At 32.9% G+C, this 16,573-nt stretch overlaps 4 protein-coding genes across 5 annotated transcripts; all 4 read left to right on the plus strand.

Moving 5' to 3' along the window:
* Positions 1-428: 428 nt before the first annotated feature.
* Positions 429-5,068, plus strand: LOC126687358 (DEAD-box ATP-dependent RNA helicase 51-like). The gene is made up of 12 exons (XM_050381901.1): positions 429-944; positions 1,018-1,203; positions 1,308-1,493; positions 1,722-1,805; positions 2,173-2,214; positions 2,409-2,480; positions 2,590-2,889; positions 3,585-3,623; positions 3,716-3,820; positions 4,052-4,120; positions 4,204-4,329; positions 4,689-5,068. Exons 1-12 carry the CDS (start codon positions 534-536, stop codon positions 4,863-4,865), a joined length of 1,797 nt encoding a protein of 598 aa, XP_050237858.1. The 5' UTR covers positions 429-533; the 3' UTR covers positions 4,866-5,068.
* Positions 5,069-7,161: 2,093 nt separating this feature from the next.
* Positions 7,162-9,190, plus strand: LOC126688143 (ricin-like). The gene is made up of 2 exons (XM_050382741.2): positions 7,162-7,339; positions 7,613-9,190. The coding sequence occupies exon 2, from the start codon at positions 8,087-8,089 to the stop codon at positions 8,954-8,956; it is 870 nt and encodes a 289-aa protein (XP_050238698.1). The 5' UTR covers positions 7,162-7,339; positions 7,613-8,086; the 3' UTR covers positions 8,957-9,190.
* A 3,090-nt stretch (positions 9,191-12,280) lies between these two features.
* Positions 12,281-13,504, plus strand: LOC126685688 (putative 4-hydroxy-4-methyl-2-oxoglutarate aldolase 3). Its single transcript, XM_050379615.2, has 2 exons — positions 12,281-12,439; positions 12,815-13,504. The coding sequence occupies exon 2, from the start codon at positions 12,823-12,825 to the stop codon at positions 13,321-13,323; it is 501 nt and encodes a 166-aa protein (XP_050235572.1). The 5' UTR covers positions 12,281-12,439; positions 12,815-12,822; the 3' UTR covers positions 13,324-13,504.
* Positions 13,505-13,587: 83 nt separating this feature from the next.
* On the plus strand, positions 13,588-15,673 carry LOC126685686 (ricin-like). 2 transcript variants are annotated; one of them, XM_050379614.2, is made up of 2 exons: positions 13,588-13,680; positions 14,026-15,673. In XM_050379614.2, the coding sequence occupies exon 2, from the start codon at positions 14,061-14,063 to the stop codon at positions 15,351-15,353; it is 1,293 nt and encodes a 430-aa protein (XP_050235571.1). In that variant the 5' UTR covers positions 13,588-13,680; positions 14,026-14,060; the 3' UTR covers positions 15,354-15,673. The 2 variants fall into 2 exon arrangements, with proteins under 2 accessions (XP_050235571.1, XP_050235570.1); XM_050379613.2 differs by having other exon boundaries at positions 13,594-13,680; positions 14,052-15,673.
* The last annotated feature ends 900 nt before the right edge of the window (positions 15,674-16,573 follow it).

A 16,573-nucleotide genomic window follows, 5' to 3' on the forward strand; every position in this document is an offset into this window, starting at 1 on the left:
TAAATTTTGGAATTGAAAATAAATTTTGCTAACTTATGAGATAGTATAGAAATTCAGCTGAAAAATGAGACAGTTAAATTGATTTATTTTTTTTGGATAAAATTATTACGAAATCATCACATTAAGATAGGTTTTAAATCTTTAATTTTTTTGGATAAATTTATAAAAGTTGAAAAGATTTGATTTGTTGGAAACATGAAACTTTCATGAAATGATATGTTAAAAAGAATTTCCAACAAAATCATATATACTTTAAATAACTCTACTCTTATTAAAAAAAATTAAAAAAATTAAAAAAATTTAAAAAAATAAGTATACTCTAATTTAATTTAAAATAAAATTATTATATATGAATAACAAAAACTATTTCAAAAGACTTGATGTGTATACCCCATGAAACGATGTCGTTATTGCAACCCTAAACCTTCAGAGTTCAGACATAAACCTCTTCTCCAATTTGCCGCTGCTAACTCTTAAAACCCTAAAAAAAAAACTTTACACTGTAACTGATTTTATAATTTGAAATTAGTTCCATGGCAGAAAAAGTAGAGGAGAAGCAGCCGCACAGTTCACCAACAGATGGAGATGAAGAGAAGAAGAGGAAGAGGAAGCGGAATCGAAACCGGGCAAAGAAAGACAAAGAAGAAGAAGAATCAGAGCAGCCTAATGTTGATGATGAAATCAGGGATGTAAATGACAATAAAAAGAAGAGCAAGAAAAAGAATAAGAAAATTAAAAATGAGGAAGTGAAGGAGGAAATCGAAGCGAATAACGAAGAGGAAGAGGAAGAAGATAATGAATTAGAGAGTCATGAGGAAGAAAAAGTGGAGAAGAAGGTGAAGAAAGGGAGTGGGATTATGAGTAGCGAGTCATTTGAATCGTTAGGGTTATCTGAACCTACTCTTAAAGCTGTTCAGGAGATGGGGTTTCAGTATTTGACTCAGGTCAATTTAGTTTTTATTGTTTTTACGGTTTATGATTTAGGGTTTCAGTATTGATTGTTTATGAATTTTGCAGATTCAAGCCAGGGCTATTCCGCCTCTTTTAATTGGCAAAGATGTTCTTGGTGCTGCGAGGACGGGTTCTGGGAAAACTCTTGCTTTCTTGATACCAGCTATTGAGTTGCTGTATAATATTCGTTTTGCTCCTCGAAATGGCACTGGCGTTATTGTCATTTGCCCAACACGGGAGCTTGCCATTCAGGTCAAATTCTATTGAAAATTCACAACATGAAATTACTTTAAGCATTGAATATTATAAAATTCTTGGCAACTCTTATATATTTATTTGCTTATTTTACATTTCAGTCTCATGCTGTGGCGAAGGATCTTCTCAAACATCATTCGCAAACACTTGGTTTGGTCATTGGGGGTTCTGCTAGAAAAGGAGAAGCAGAGCGTATTGTTAAAGGAGTAAATTTATTGGTTGCAACGCCTGGTCGACTTCTTGATCATTTGCAAAACACAAAGGGTTTTATTTATAAAAACTTGAAGGTAATATATCTATGTTGTTTAACATGTGCTGTAATAGTTTGATTTATGTTAAATCTTCTAATAGTAGTGTTTCTGCTGTTTTATTATAACAATTATCAATCATCGTTGTTGCTGTTCCTGTATGGGCTGGATAGCTTGTGATTGTATTAGTTCATAATATATTGTTCTTACAAGCCAGAAGTATTTAAAGATGTATTAATTTTTCCAAAACTATTATTCAATGCGTAGTGCCTTGTAATTGATGAAGCGGATAGGATACTGGAGGCAAACTTTGAAGAAGAAATGCAACAAATAATCAAGCTTTTGCCAAAGGTGTGTAAATTAGCAACACTAGCACTCTCTGGTCTTTGCATAGAACTTATCCTCACAAAGATAGAACTTTCAAAATAAGACACAGGTTCTTTCCATGATACTAATGAAGTGGTCATAACAGCTGTAATTTACTTATATCATTGTTGTTCTAGCTTGTGACTTTCTCTGTTAGTTTTGTGTCAGCTGGGGTTTGGATAGATATCACAATTTTTTTTTTTTTATCACTAGCTAAACTTAGGTTTTGTTAACAATGAATATTGTATTCAGAAAGACTCTTACTGTCTTTATTCCGCATTTGAGTTAATTTGTTTTTTTTGGTATTATTTAATGATTTCAGCTGATCTGGTGATGTTTCTAATATTTGCAGAGTAGGCAAACTGCTTTATTTTCAGCAACTCAAACCAAGAAGGTCAGAATCTCTTTTAATTTATTACTCTATATTGCCTTATCATGGTTATTGTTTGATATTTCAGTAACTTTATTCTCCAGAGAAGTGATTCAGTATTCAGCAATTTTTCTGTTTTTCTTCTCTTTCTATTATTTAATATAGTCTTCTTTTCTAGTTGACACTGCTGACAGTGGTTGTTTACATTAAACTTTCAGGTGGAGGATCTGGCTCGTCTGTCATTTCAAACAACTCCTATCTATATCGATGTGGATGACGGAAGAACTAAGGTATATATACCATTCTTTTTGTCTTTTTAGTTTTTAATTGCCGTGTAACCCATATGTCTGTACAAGCACAGCCTATGCCTTTAACTTGACAGAGATTTGGGTTTTATAGGTCACGAATGAAGGTCTGCAGCAAGGATATTGTGTAGTGAATAGTGCCAAAAGATTTATACTTCTCTACTCCTTTTTGAAGAGAAACTTGTCAAAGAAAGTTATGGTTTTTTTCTCTTCATGTAACTCTGTCAAGTTCCATTCAGAACTTCTTAGATACATTCAAATAGAATGCTTTGATATACATGGAAAACAAAAGCAGCAGAAACGAACCACTACCTTTTTTGATTTCTGCAAAGTAGACAAGGGAATATTGCTATGCACTGATGTTGCTGCTCGTGGACTTGATATTCCTGCCGTGGTATGTTTTCTTCTAGAAACTTGCTAATCTGTTACCAAAATAATCCAAGTATCTTGCATTTTGGTAATCCAAACATTTTTTATCATATTAGAAATTCTCTGTTTTTTTTTTGTTTTTCAATGTTGAAACTCATGCTATGTGCTTGGCTGCTTGCTTTGCACTGCCTTGTAGTAGCAGATACTAATATGCTGTTACTGCCCCTTAGTACAGCCTTTTAAGTTCAGTTTTCAAGAAAATAAAATACATGTGTTTTGGTTGATGATTTTTGTTGCATGATAGTGGTTATCAATCTGTATTGATATTTGTGGATAAGTAGGAATTTATTCATGCTAGAGATAATGTATTACTATTGAAACTAACGAAATCGGATCGTATGCTGTGTTACTGTAATGAATGTTGCATAATGGAAGCTAGAGTAAATAAACAATAAAAGGGTGGAGTAAACAAACCAAGTAAACTGACTTCTATTTGTCAAAGGTGCGCGTGGTGTTTTCATTCCTGTAATGATTCTAATGAAGGCATTTTGAAATATGAAAAGTGGAAACATGATGTTGCTTACCAAAGTTTTAACTTTTAAGCAATCAGAGTTAGTAAGGGTTTACTATGTAGTATAATCAATCGCAGCAAGTGAGCTGAGAAATTTTGGATTAATTGGTTAAGATGGATGAATTTGATCTTTTCTTCTTTTCACGCAGGACTGGATAGTGCAATACGATCCTCCTGATGAACCAAAGGTGCCATGAGTCTCCCTTTCTAAATGTTGACAGTTTTGTCATTGTCCTTCGTGGATGTGTTCTTACATGTAGATTCTGATTATCTCTTTCAGGAGTATATTCACAGGGTTGGTCGTACAGCCCGTGGAGAAGGTGGAAAAGGAAATGCCCTGCTCTTTCTTATTCCAGAAGAACTTCAATTTTTGCGCTATCTGAAGGTAAATACTGTAAAGTAACTCTTATTTGGGTAATTTGGACATCTGTAATTTTATTAGGTGGATGCCATCTTAATGCAATAAATGACCCTTGCTCTAGTAATTTGTAATATATTGTGGCAGTAGCATCATAATGGATTCTCAGGGTTTTGTCACATTAATGAAACACACACAACTTAAATCTGCAAAGAATATAAACAAACTCATAAGTTACCCCTAAATATGTACGTCCAGGCTGCAAAAGTCCCAGTCAAAGAGTACGAATTTGATGAGAAGAAGTTGGCAAATGCTCAGTCTCATCTGGTAATTTCTAGCTTTCCTGCTATTTTATATATTCCTAATCAGCAAGACGAATGGGCTTATATTGGATTATTGGCTCGATGCAGGAGAAGTTAGTTGCCAACAACTATTATCTGAACAAGTCTGCTAAAGAAGCATATCGATCTTATATATTGGCCTATAATTCGCACTCAATGAAAGATATATTTAATGTCCATCGCCTTGATCTACAGGTATCTTTTTACTTCTCAGATCATGTAAAACTATGTCAGCGAATAAATGTTGGCAAAAGTGGGATATTAATCTGCATATTGGCATTTTGCAATTGGGGAACTAAGTACATCACTAGATTTCTCCTTTTTTGGGGTTCTCCAGAAAATAAATGTTCTCTCTCAAAATCTTTGTTAATATTCGAGACTTCTAGGATTTTATCAAAAATTGCAATTAGTGATAAGGGAAATTCGGACAAAGCATGACAATAAATGTAACTACCATTTAAATCTTCTGCCTCGACTCTTGAGGCATGAAATTACGCGATGATCACCGTGTTACGACATTCATCAAAATAACTTATATTGTTGGACTTTGTCAGGCGGTTGCTGCTTCATTCTGCTTTTCTTGTCCGCCAAAGGTGAATCTGAATATAGACAGCAATGCTTCCAAATTTAGAAACAAGGGCCAGAAAGGAAGCCGCAATGGTTTCAGCGAGAGCAGCCCTTACGGACGGCACAGCAATGGCGATGATAAACGTCAATTCATTAGGCATTAGCTGGATTGGTGTTTGCAAGTAAACACATGAGTCCAACACTAAACTTATCAATGTTGTAATTTTAGTGGTAGTAGTGTTTACTTGTGATTTGTGGTTCTCCACATGAAATTTTGTTTATTTGTTTAGGAACTGCTTGATCGACTCCAAGGCTTAATGTTGAATATACATCATTTGTTCAATTGAAACTATAATCTTTATTATTAGGTTACATATGTAATGAGATAATTGTGTTTGATTTGAATTTGGAATTAATTGTTTTTTTACGAAGCATTGAAAATGTTGTAAAGAAAAAGAAGAAAACATTAGCTCTTGCCATTTTCATCAACTTTTAATATGATTTGAAGGATTTCTTTTTGAAACCCAGGATTTATATTAATCCAAGTCCGATGTAAGGAATTTAGGGAAGTTACTAATCCAATCCTGATGACTTTGCGTAGAATTAGGATTATGTTGGAGAATATGTGTGAGACGATTTTGTCTCATAAAAGCAAAAGCTAAATTAATGAACTGTTTCGGTAGATAACGGCAGTCGTCCACAAGATATGCAAGTCTGTTATCGCCTCTTTGTAGGAGAAGAATTACCGTTCAAGCTGACCTGATGAGAGCCTACAAACTGACCTTTCTCATTTCTAGTAACACAAGTCCTGCATATCTTGTTTGACCAAGGAAGATAGCTGCATCAACATTGACTTTAAACCGACCAGAGCTAGGCTTGCTCCAAGCCACACCTTCGTCGCCTGCAATATTTCGAAGCTCCCTCAATTCTATTCTGTTTGCATTGGAACATTGCCATGCATGAAGTTTACAACCTGCCTCATTGATAAATTTCAGAGCTGAATCCTTCCTATGGTTCCTGACCATGCTATTTTTGTTCAGCCACAAATCGGGCATTGATCGAGAACAAATACTTGCTTCCTAGCAAGCGCAGAAGCGGTTGGAAGGAAGCCCAAACATGCTTCACAACTGCTGCTTCCTCATTGCAGGCCTTGAAGAATGAATAACTGTCATCACAATGACGAAGAGGTACGGAGAGAGCGAGGTCGCCTTGACGGATACTAGGGATGGCAATGGGGCGGGGTGGGAACGGGGAAGCCATCCCCATCCCCGCATCTATGGGAAATCCCCATTCCCGTCCCCATTTAATTAATGGGGATAAAATCATCCCCGTCCCCATCCCCATGGGGATCCCCGTTCCCCGTATAATTAAATATAATTTATAAATAATTTTATTATTTTCATAAGATATTTGAAAAAAAAATCATTATAGAAACTACTATTACCTTTTATAATATTATATATTTATAACTAAATAGAAATTAATAAAAAAAATTATGTTAAATTGTTTAAAATTATAAATAACATATTAAAACTTATAATATAATATAAATATAAATCGGATCCCCATGGGGACGGGGATGGGGATCCTCATGGGGTGGGGACTATACTCCCCGTCCCCTCCCCATCTCCGTGGTTGGAGAATAATTTTCCCCCGTCCCCGTACCCATGGGGGTAATTGGTGGGGATTCCCTGCCCCATTAGAGGCGGGTCCCCACGGGGAACAGGGAATCCCCTCCCCATTGCCATCCCTAACGGATACCTCTCTTGGAAATGATAGTTTCAGAAGAACTACAGACCCCTATTTTCGTATAAATGATAGTAGAAATATAGCTCATGATCAAATTCACCTAGCAAGGTTCAAAATCCATTAAAGTCACCATCATGGTTAGAACAGAGTTGGAACTAAAGTAGAACCATGAAAAGGAAAAAACTAAGTCAACTATTAGTCAGAAGAAACCAAAAAACATACAAGTAATAGTCAATTTTTTTTCATTTATTTATTTTCTCAACAACTGCCTTTAATAATTCATTTTTACCACTTGATGGCAGTCTTCCTTTTTGTGTTACTTTAATTTTAAAAAATATAATAAAAGTCAATTTTTTTGTATTTTTTTTTGTATTGATGAATTAAAATTTACTAACATAATGTATATCTAATTCAATTTATTGCTAATGAAGAATCAAAACCAGATTTAAAACCTTTAATAAAAATGAATCGTTAATGAGTTATATTAGTTTTATTTATTCGAATATGTATATTTTAAAAGTACTGTTGTCTTTATTCACAAATTTTTTAAGAGTAGTTCACGGTGATGTGGTGGTTGAATCGGATGTTATGACTGTAGTTTTTGGTATCAGAAATCAGTTCGCGGAACAAAAATTCAGAATGGTGAATGATTGTATGTCATATATTAAAGTCCTAGATTTCTATTTGATCAATATGTGCTTGGTGGTCTTCACCAACCCCTATTATATTATTAAATTCTCCATTGATTGTCTGTAGTGATCAACTATCTAATGATTCCTTCTTTGTCAACATTAAAACCATATCATCGGATCACTCATTTGTTCTTCATCATTACAAAACTGCAAGGATTCATCAAGTCAAAGCACCCAAACTTGCACTTCAAGAAAAGGTACTTGTATTTTCCTTTTAACTTCAATTTAGAGCATTTTTACTCTTTGAAACATGTTAAATTAGAAAAGTTTCGCATGCTTGTGATTAAGTTTTGGTTTACACTGAACTAAATTGAAAGTCTGGTTCCGTTACTGACCGCATGCTTATGCTTAGCATAAAGTTGTCTTGTCGACGGGTGTGAATTTAGTTCTATTCTGTATAACAGTGTTGTGACTCTAAATGACATTTTTATTCAGCTCAACCAGTAACTGTATATATGCACTCATTGTAGTATCAGACCATGTCAAAATTGGAAGAATAGTGGCAGATGCTGGAAAGAGATCATAGGCTTCAGATCGCGTTAGAAATTATCATAATACTTATGTTCAACGCCTACGAAGAAATGCAAAAGACAAAGCCTATTTTGCAAAAATCTGGCAGGCTCTGGAGGCAGGCCAGATGTGCGATCTGATGGCCATATTTGTGCTATCGGTTTACACTAGAAAGGTTGGTCCAGAGATTCGGGCGCTTTACCTCCACCTTGATGCAGAAAGGCTTTTCTTGTTAATTGGCCAAATTGTGACCTTCATTCTGAGCGGACAGCCATATTTTGCTTTTCCTGCTCCTGGTTACCCGTTCTACTCGACTGCTGCCAGCAATTTTTCTAGTAATGTTGCCAGCAATGTTTCTATTATAGTTGCCAGTTTTTTCAAACATCCTCCTGCCCCCGTTCTTGAGATACTTACCGTTAAGTTTACCACTGAGGATGCCACACAAGAGAAGTACCTGGAGTTCTTTCTTAAGTGAACATCATAAAATTAAAGTCATGCGTGACAGATCCACATTCGCCAAGTCCGAGCGCCTTCTTTACGTGGAACTCTCAACTTCTCCGGTATGTTCTGTTACACTAGTATTAGACAAATGCGACGCGTATGTGGTGGGCTACAAAGCACAAATGGTTTGCTACTTATTGGAGTTAGATGATGAGAAGAGTTGGGTCAAGGATTTTATCGAGGGAAGTCTCGTCTCTCTGCATTTAGGTTTTAGCTACACCAATCTTGAAACGAAAGCTGGAGAGTGTTCGCGGTTAGATATTTCCATAGGAATCAAAGAACTTGAATCCGCAATCGAAGTACTCTACGACACTAGTTCAGAGAACACTGATACGAAATCTGTGGCGAAAGCGCTTATAATTTGCATAACAATGATTACAGAGGCTGCAAAATTCTACTATATAGAGAAGAAAGTTTGTGATAACATTGTGGAAGGTGGAAGGAAAACATTTTACAAGAAATTTTATATAGATGAATTTATGGTCAAGCTCCAAAATAGTTGGGCGCAAAACTCCGGCGTTGCTCAAAAAATGCTTCCGCACATGGCGCTCATGAAATATGAAAAAGAAGATGGTGATCTTGGAGTGGGAACATCATCTAGTCAAAGGGAAATGTCACAGAACTCGGAAAATACGAATGGAAATGAAAACGGAGACGGAAAGGAAAAGGTAAATAGAACAAGTGCAAAAGGAAAGGAAAAGGTCACAGAATTTGTAGAAGAAGATGGTGATCATCAGCAAGTAGAATGCAAAACAAAATGGAAACGGAAATGGAAAACGGAAGGGAAAGGGAAAGAAAGGTAAATAGTTAAAATCTGTTTTTAAAAAAGATCTCAAAATTTTAGAGTTCCTCTGCAAAAATCCTCTTCATCAAAGCTTAAATTTTATGTGTTTTTTTTCAATAAGTTTCTGTGTGTCTAGCTAGCAGTTGATGTTGTAATTTTCGCAGCAGCAGTAGTAGAGTTTACTTGAGTGTGTGTACGAACTGCTTGATTGATACCAAGGCATAATCTTGAATATACATCATCATTTTTGGTTTATGCTTCATTTTATGCATGTCTTTTTTTCAGAATACATATAATTTACGGGAAATATAAAACGGCACTATTTTTTTAAATAAAACGCAACCGATGTTAAATATTGCCAAAAAGTGATAGATAATGTTAAATATGCCAAGAAAAAAAGATTATGTTAAAAAACACGTGAAAGTTAGTGATTTTTGGTGCAATTAAGCTCTTTTAATATAACTACTTTCGCTCTACATGTTTCACATGTGGCTCGTAGTGTGACTTGTCAAATAATGATAATTATATTTATTATGTGTTAGAAAAATTATATTTATATTTAATTAATAATTATTTATAAAATTTAAATTAATGATTAAAATAGTAGTTAATTAGAAATTATTAATCTTATTTATAGAGAATATATATAAAAAATAATAATTAAAATAGTACTTTATTAGAAATAGTTTACTTTCATTAGAATTCTAGATGATTACATAAAATTTAAATAGTAATAATTAAATATTTAAAATAATTTATTTTAGTTAATACTTTAAACAATTATAAGTAGTTAGTTTTTCAATTGACAATTATATTTTATAAAGTATATAGAATATAAATAGTTTGTATTTTTTCAATTATATTTTAAATTACAATAAAATAGATTAAAATATAATTATAATTAAATAAAATTATAATTTTATGCAGTAGTATTTAGCCTAAAATAGAAGTATTTAAAATAGGAAGAATTTCACTTATCAACTGGTTTAAAGTCAAACCAAAGACTTAAAATCAGTAAACGACTTTAACCCAATTTTTTGTATTTTAGGCATAGTAAAAACTAAATAGAGATACACGTTAGTAGTAGTATTAATTGTTAACTAATAACTAAAGTAAAAAACAATTATAAATATGTATGGGTAGCGATTTTCCCACTCCATCTCTTAATAACCGCACTCCAAAATCTTTCAATTGGACTTCTATACCCTCTTTACTTAAAGAAAAAGGTATAAATTTGCTATGTGACCTAATAAATATTGGTATATTAAAATGTTATTTTTACCTGACTGCTTTAGTAATATTTTCCAAAATTATATCCTTGCCTTTTTAAATTCAAAAAAAATATCCTTGCCTTTGAAACAATTAACTTTTCAATACAATTTTTTTTTTCATTATGCTTATTCTAAAATTTTATAAAACTATTAATTTACAAAAAGTTATCTGATAACAAAAAAGAAATATATCATAAAAACTATTTGAAAAATAATAATTATATACAGTATACAAATATATTTAGTAGTTAAGTGTATTTTATTTAAATTATATTATTTATTCAAAAATTTAATTTAAGTAGTTTTGATATTATTATATTTTGTATTAAATTTAATTAATATGAAGACTATTATTTATAGTTACAAAATTTCTAAATTAAAATATACCTGAATTTAATTAGATATAAAAAAACTGAAATCTTTAATCAAAAATATTTTATCATGAATAAATAATCTGATTTTTATAATATTTTTATGAAATGAGACAAAGTGGTAAATTTTAAAAATTGATGCGATAAAAAATTAGCAATATTACAAAATTATTTTTCAAAAATATCAAATTATTATTCTTTTTAATGAAAAAAACAGATATGGGGTGGTAGGTAATTGAACAATTATATACTTCAGTTTATAGTATAAGTGAAGAGGGTATATTAGTCTGATTAGAGAGTTTTGGAGTGCGGTTATTAAGAGATGGAGTGGGAAAATCCCTACCCATATGTATTTATTAGTAAATTAATTATATGACAGGTAATTGTTTGTTGTTTGAAACTCTTTTAACAGTCCAACACGTAAATTAAAGTAAAAAACATTTATAAATATATATTTATTAGTAAATTAATGAGAAAATAATAAAAAAAATCATAAATTACAATTTTTTTTACCAACATCTTAGTTAGAGTTATTTTTTTATTATTATTATATCAATTAATATCACAAAAGTTACTTAGTTTTTATTTACTGTCATCTTTCACAAGCTGACACTTGTCCAACATTTTGAGTAGTGGGTTATCCCAATAAAATGGGGACACATGTACTAGTGACATCATCATTGGCATGAGATTAGAACAACTGGAGAATTTTTTAGGTAGACTCAGTCCATCACGCCATCCGTGGACTTCCTATCATATAATGACACATCATTAAAATGATGACAATTTTGTAAATTCGTTTATTATTTATTTATACATTTGAATAGTAATAGAAATGAAATGAGAGTTTTTCTGAAAAACTATTTAATAAATAATTAATATTGTGTGTTACAAACATAAGTCCAAATAATATTAAAAAAAGAAAATATTAAATAAATGATATATAAACTATAAAAAGGAAAATAAAGATAGAAAAATTAAATATTTATAATAAAAAAAAGAGTATTTTGTAATTTAAAAAAATATATAAAATACAATATTTTTATTAGTGAGTGAAAATTAGAAATAATAAAGATTTAAAGTTTATTTAATGATAAAATTAATATTTAATAATTTAATGTTTTCAGTAAGAAAAATAAGTCAAATTTTTTGACTTATTATTTTAAATGATTTTTAACTTAATTTAAGTTAAATTTTTTTATACTTTTGTGAGAACTACAAGAGTTTTTTTTATCTTTTACCCAAAAAAAAAACATAGGAGAGTTGGTAGTTGGAATTGCATTGAAAATTGTGAGGAAGCACACAAAAGAAGAAGGGTTAATTATTTAAAAACCACTCATCTTGTAACTTTTTTTCATTTATACCATGACGTAGGAAAATTTTCAATTGTACTCTATTTTTAATTTTTATGTTTCATCTCTACCCTAATGAGTTGAATTGACCTATTTTCTTTTGGAAAAGAGTTTAAATTAGTCCTTCATTTTTAACCTATATTCTAATAAAACGTTAATATTAATCATTTATATATCTTTTTTTTAATATTTTCATCTTAAAATTAATTAAATAATCAAAAAATTTACTCTTGGGGTACAAACGAAACATAAAAATCGAAAATAGGGTACAATTGAAATTTTTTCTAGGTCGTGGTATAAATGAAAAAAAATTATAAGGTGAGTGTTTTTAAGTAATTAGGCCAAAGAAGAACGTTATCTTAGAAATGTGGCAGCTGACCATCAATTTGGCACACCTCCCTATGTGCCGCCTATTCATTCAAACACAGCTTTGCCATCTTTCAAATTAAAATATTCTAACTGCCAGACTCTGATTGTTTCTAAAGGATTTCATTTTCTTTCTCATTTGGTAATTGCCTCCTTACTTTGCTTGTGATTTTTGTTTTGTTGCTTCCTTTTTAATGTTTTAATCATAGCAATTGAATGAATTCCATACAATGTGTTGTGTTTGATTTACTTGTTAATTCATTTGATAATTATGTAGAATTAATTTGTGTCAAATGAATTCATTTGCATATGAAATGGAACTATAGTTTATAAATTCAAATAAATGTAATCAGAATATGATGAGAAACAAATTACATTAAATTCAGGCTGAAAATAATTGATTTAAAGGCATGTCCGTTTTTTCAGAATTGAGTAGCATACTTAGCTAGTTGTTGTTTTTTTTCCATTGTTGGAAATTTAAGCATACCAAAATAATTGAGAGTCTTAACATCTACAGGACAATACATGGCTGCCTTAGCAACAGCTGAAGTATGTGATTCCAATGCAGCGCTTTTAGCGAGTGGCGACTTGCGTGCTTTACAACCAATGTTCAAGATATACGGCCAGAGCCGAGCGTTCTCAGGCTCCATTGTCACCCTAAAGGTGTTCGAGGACAATGTGTTGGTGCGCGAGCTTCTTGAGACTAGAGGTGAAGGAAGAGTTCTCGTTATCGACGGAGGTGGAAGCATGAGATGCGCGTTGGTGGGAGGAAATTTGGGACAATTGGCTCAGAATAAGGGGTGGGCTGGTATTGTTGTGAATGGCTGCATCAGAGATGTTGACGAGATTAACGGATGCGATATCGGGGTCAGAGCGTTGGCTTCGCATCCGGTGAAATCGAACAAGAAAGGCGTGGGAGAGAGGAATGTACCTGTGCAGTTCGGCGGAACAACAATTCAGAATGGCGAATGGCTGTATGCAGATAGTGATGGCGTTCTCATCTCAAAATCTGAGCTTTCTATATGATTAATATGTGCTTGGTATTCACCATTTTTTTTTGTAAGTCAAATGTACTATGAAAGTGTACATGTAACATGACAAGTTCACAAAGTTTGCCTAGAATCATAACTAGGTTTATCTGACAATAATTGTCAAACATTGTTTATTAATGTTTTCACCAAATCATATTATTTTATTTCCTTGTCCATTGATCTCTCTTTAGTGGTCAACTACTCTGCTTTTTCTGTTTGAAATTACTTCAGAAATGAAAGTTTAATTTCTGCAAATAAATTACAACAATTCGGATCGCTAATTTCTTCGTCGTCATTACAAAACTGCAAGAATTCATCAAGTCAAAGCACCACACTTGCAATTGAAGAAAAGGTACTATTCTTTTTCTTTTTAACTTAATTTTATGCATTTTTTATTGTTGATTACATGGTAAATTATAAGTTTGGCATGCTTGGATTTGTTAACTTGATCAAGTGTTGAAGCTACCATGAATGAAATTCATTGCTTAGTATAAGCATCAAAATTAAACTGTATGTCAATTTAATGTCCATAGAAGATTAAAACATAATAAAAAAGTCTCACACCTGCTGGAGGCGTCCGAAAATTGTCCGGGAACCACAGGTTTAGCATAAGTTGTTGATTCTTGCGGGCAGGTGTTGAATTTAAATTTCGTTCTTCATAACGATGTCTTGCGACTCTAATGGTATTTGTTTTCAGTAACCGTATTTACGCGCATATTACAGCATTGGACCATGGCGGAATTAAACTGGAGGCTTCAGACCGGGTTTGTAATTATCATAGTGCTTTTGGTAAATGCCTGCGGAGAAGGCGTACAAAGGCTTGTGGGACTGATAGGAGTAATCTGGCTTCTATGGCAAATCAAAATCTATTACAAAGAAATCTGGCAAGCTGTGAAGGTAGGCCAGATTCATCATCTGATTGGCATTTTTTTGCTATTGGTTGTCAGCATAAATGTTGCTCTAGATATTTGGGAGATGTTATTCTACATTGATACAGAAAGGCTTCTCTTGTTAATTTGGAAAATATGTTGTTTGTCCCAACTCATAATTTGTTTTCAGCCCCGACCGGGATATCTTCCTTTTCCGCCTCCTAGTGACCTCGACGGGAATATTGTTACAATTAACGCTCTTTTCATGCTTCCGAAACCCATTCTTGAGACATTTACGACCGAGAATGCCACCCAAGAAAAGTACAAATATTTCATAAAAGCTCTCCGAAACGAATTAGCTATCGAAGATTTTTCTTATTATATCGATAAGCAACTACCAGCTGAATATGTTCATATAGAAAACCAAACAGCTAGTGAGCCTAATCATGTGGCGGAAATTCAAGTGATGCGTGACGGATCCACATTCTCTAATGATCTTGACCAGCGCGTTCTTTACGTGAAACTCTCGACTTCACAGGCATCTTCGGTTACGCTAGTCTTAGACAAAAGCGATGCGTATGTGTTGGGTTACGAAGCCCAAAAAGTGTACTACTTATTGAAGTTAGATGATGAGAAGAGTTGGATCAGGAATGTTATCCAGAGAAGTGTCCCTCTGGATTTAGGTTTTGGATACAACGATCTTGAAAAGAAAGCGGGAGTCTCGAGGTTAGACATCTCCATGGGAATCAAACAGCTCGAATCTGCAATCAATGATCTCGACAAGACTGATCGGAACAATGTTGATTTTCTAAAAGCTGTGGCGAAAGCGCTAATAGTTTGCATAACGATGATTCCTGAGGCTGCAAGGTTCAACTATATAGAGAAGAAAGTTTGTGAAAGCATAGTTGAAGGTGGAAGGAAAACATTTTACAAGGAATTTCAGATGGATGAATTTACGGTTAAGCTCCAGAATGATTGGAAGCATTACTCTGATGTTGTCCAAAAATACGTTCCGCACCTGGCGCTCATAAAATATGCAAAGAAGAATGGTGATCTTGGAGCGGGAACATCATCTAGCCAGCAAGTGAGAAACATGAAGACAAATGAAAATAGAAATAAAAAATGGAAGGGGAAGGAAAATGGAAGGAAAAAATAAATGGTTTAAATCTGTATTTAATAAAACATATCAATGTGGATGCTGGTTTCGAAAAAAAAAAAAAGCGAAATTCATACAGTACAGAGGCGGTAGTGAGAGACAGGGAAGGAAGAGTCATAGCGGCGGAATGTAGACGATACGACGACCAGCGTTGGAGAAGCTAGCGCGATAAGCAACGGCATCATTCTTGCAATGGAGGGAAATCTAGTTCCCTTTGAGATCCAATTAAATTCAAATGTAGTAATTGATACTCTCAATAACATAGAATTGCATTGTTATGATGTTAGTTTAATTGAGAGTATACAGATTGAAAGGAGGCATACATGTTTAGCCATGCCAAAGTCAGCCAACTTGATGAGGGTCTACTAAAATATTAGCTCCTATGATATCCCTGTAAAAAAAACACATTATAAGATGATGGTGCAATCGAATTTGGATTACAAAATTAGAGGGTTTTCAAAGGATAAGCTAATTAGAAATGTTAGGATTTGTTTCGTAATTTTTTACACGTTAGACCTAAATCGCCAAAAAAAAGTGAAACGTTAAAATATGTTTTGCCAATAATACCCTTTTAAAAAAACAGTATAAATTTAACCATAATACTAATAACTAATTCTGCTAACTCCCCTAACCCTCTGTTACCCCATATCTCTAACAGAAAAAGATATAAATGAGCAAAAATGACAAATATGTGGGTTTATTTTTATGAAAATCCGAAAATTTGATTGTTCTAATCTTTTATGTGAAGCATAATTAATTAACCTTTATCGGTTTGTCCGTCAACTTTAGCAGGAGCCAGGAAGGCTTATAAGAACCTGTTTTTGAAACACCAGGCCCATTTTTCAAACAAAAAATAAATAAGAGGCCAATTTGAACCAAAGAGTAAAATTAAGGCTATTTTGGTACCTTCTCCATCCTTCTTAGAATTCAAAATTCATTAACCAGAGCAAATTATGTGAACTCATTGTTGAGAATTATAAAGTAGCAGTAAACTCAAACAAATTGGAAATAAACTGATATTTTTGATGAATAATTTTGGCTTATAAATAACCTTACAGTATTAACAGAAAAGAGATAAAAGTGAAACACACGTCTATTAACACTTAAGTGGCAAAATACCCCTCAATTTATAAGCAATTGACAATAATTTTGTGGCCAAATCAATATATGAATTTGGTGATTACGGGCAATTTGCCCCATTTTACCAATTTGCCTCCTCA

Source organism: Mercurialis annua, linkage group LG6 (genome assembly GCF_937616625.2).
Source record: "Mercurialis annua linkage group LG6, ddMerAnnu1.2, whole genome shotgun sequence".
In the NCBI taxonomy this organism is placed as follows: Eukaryota; Viridiplantae; Streptophyta; class Magnoliopsida; order Malpighiales; family Euphorbiaceae; genus Mercurialis; species Mercurialis annua.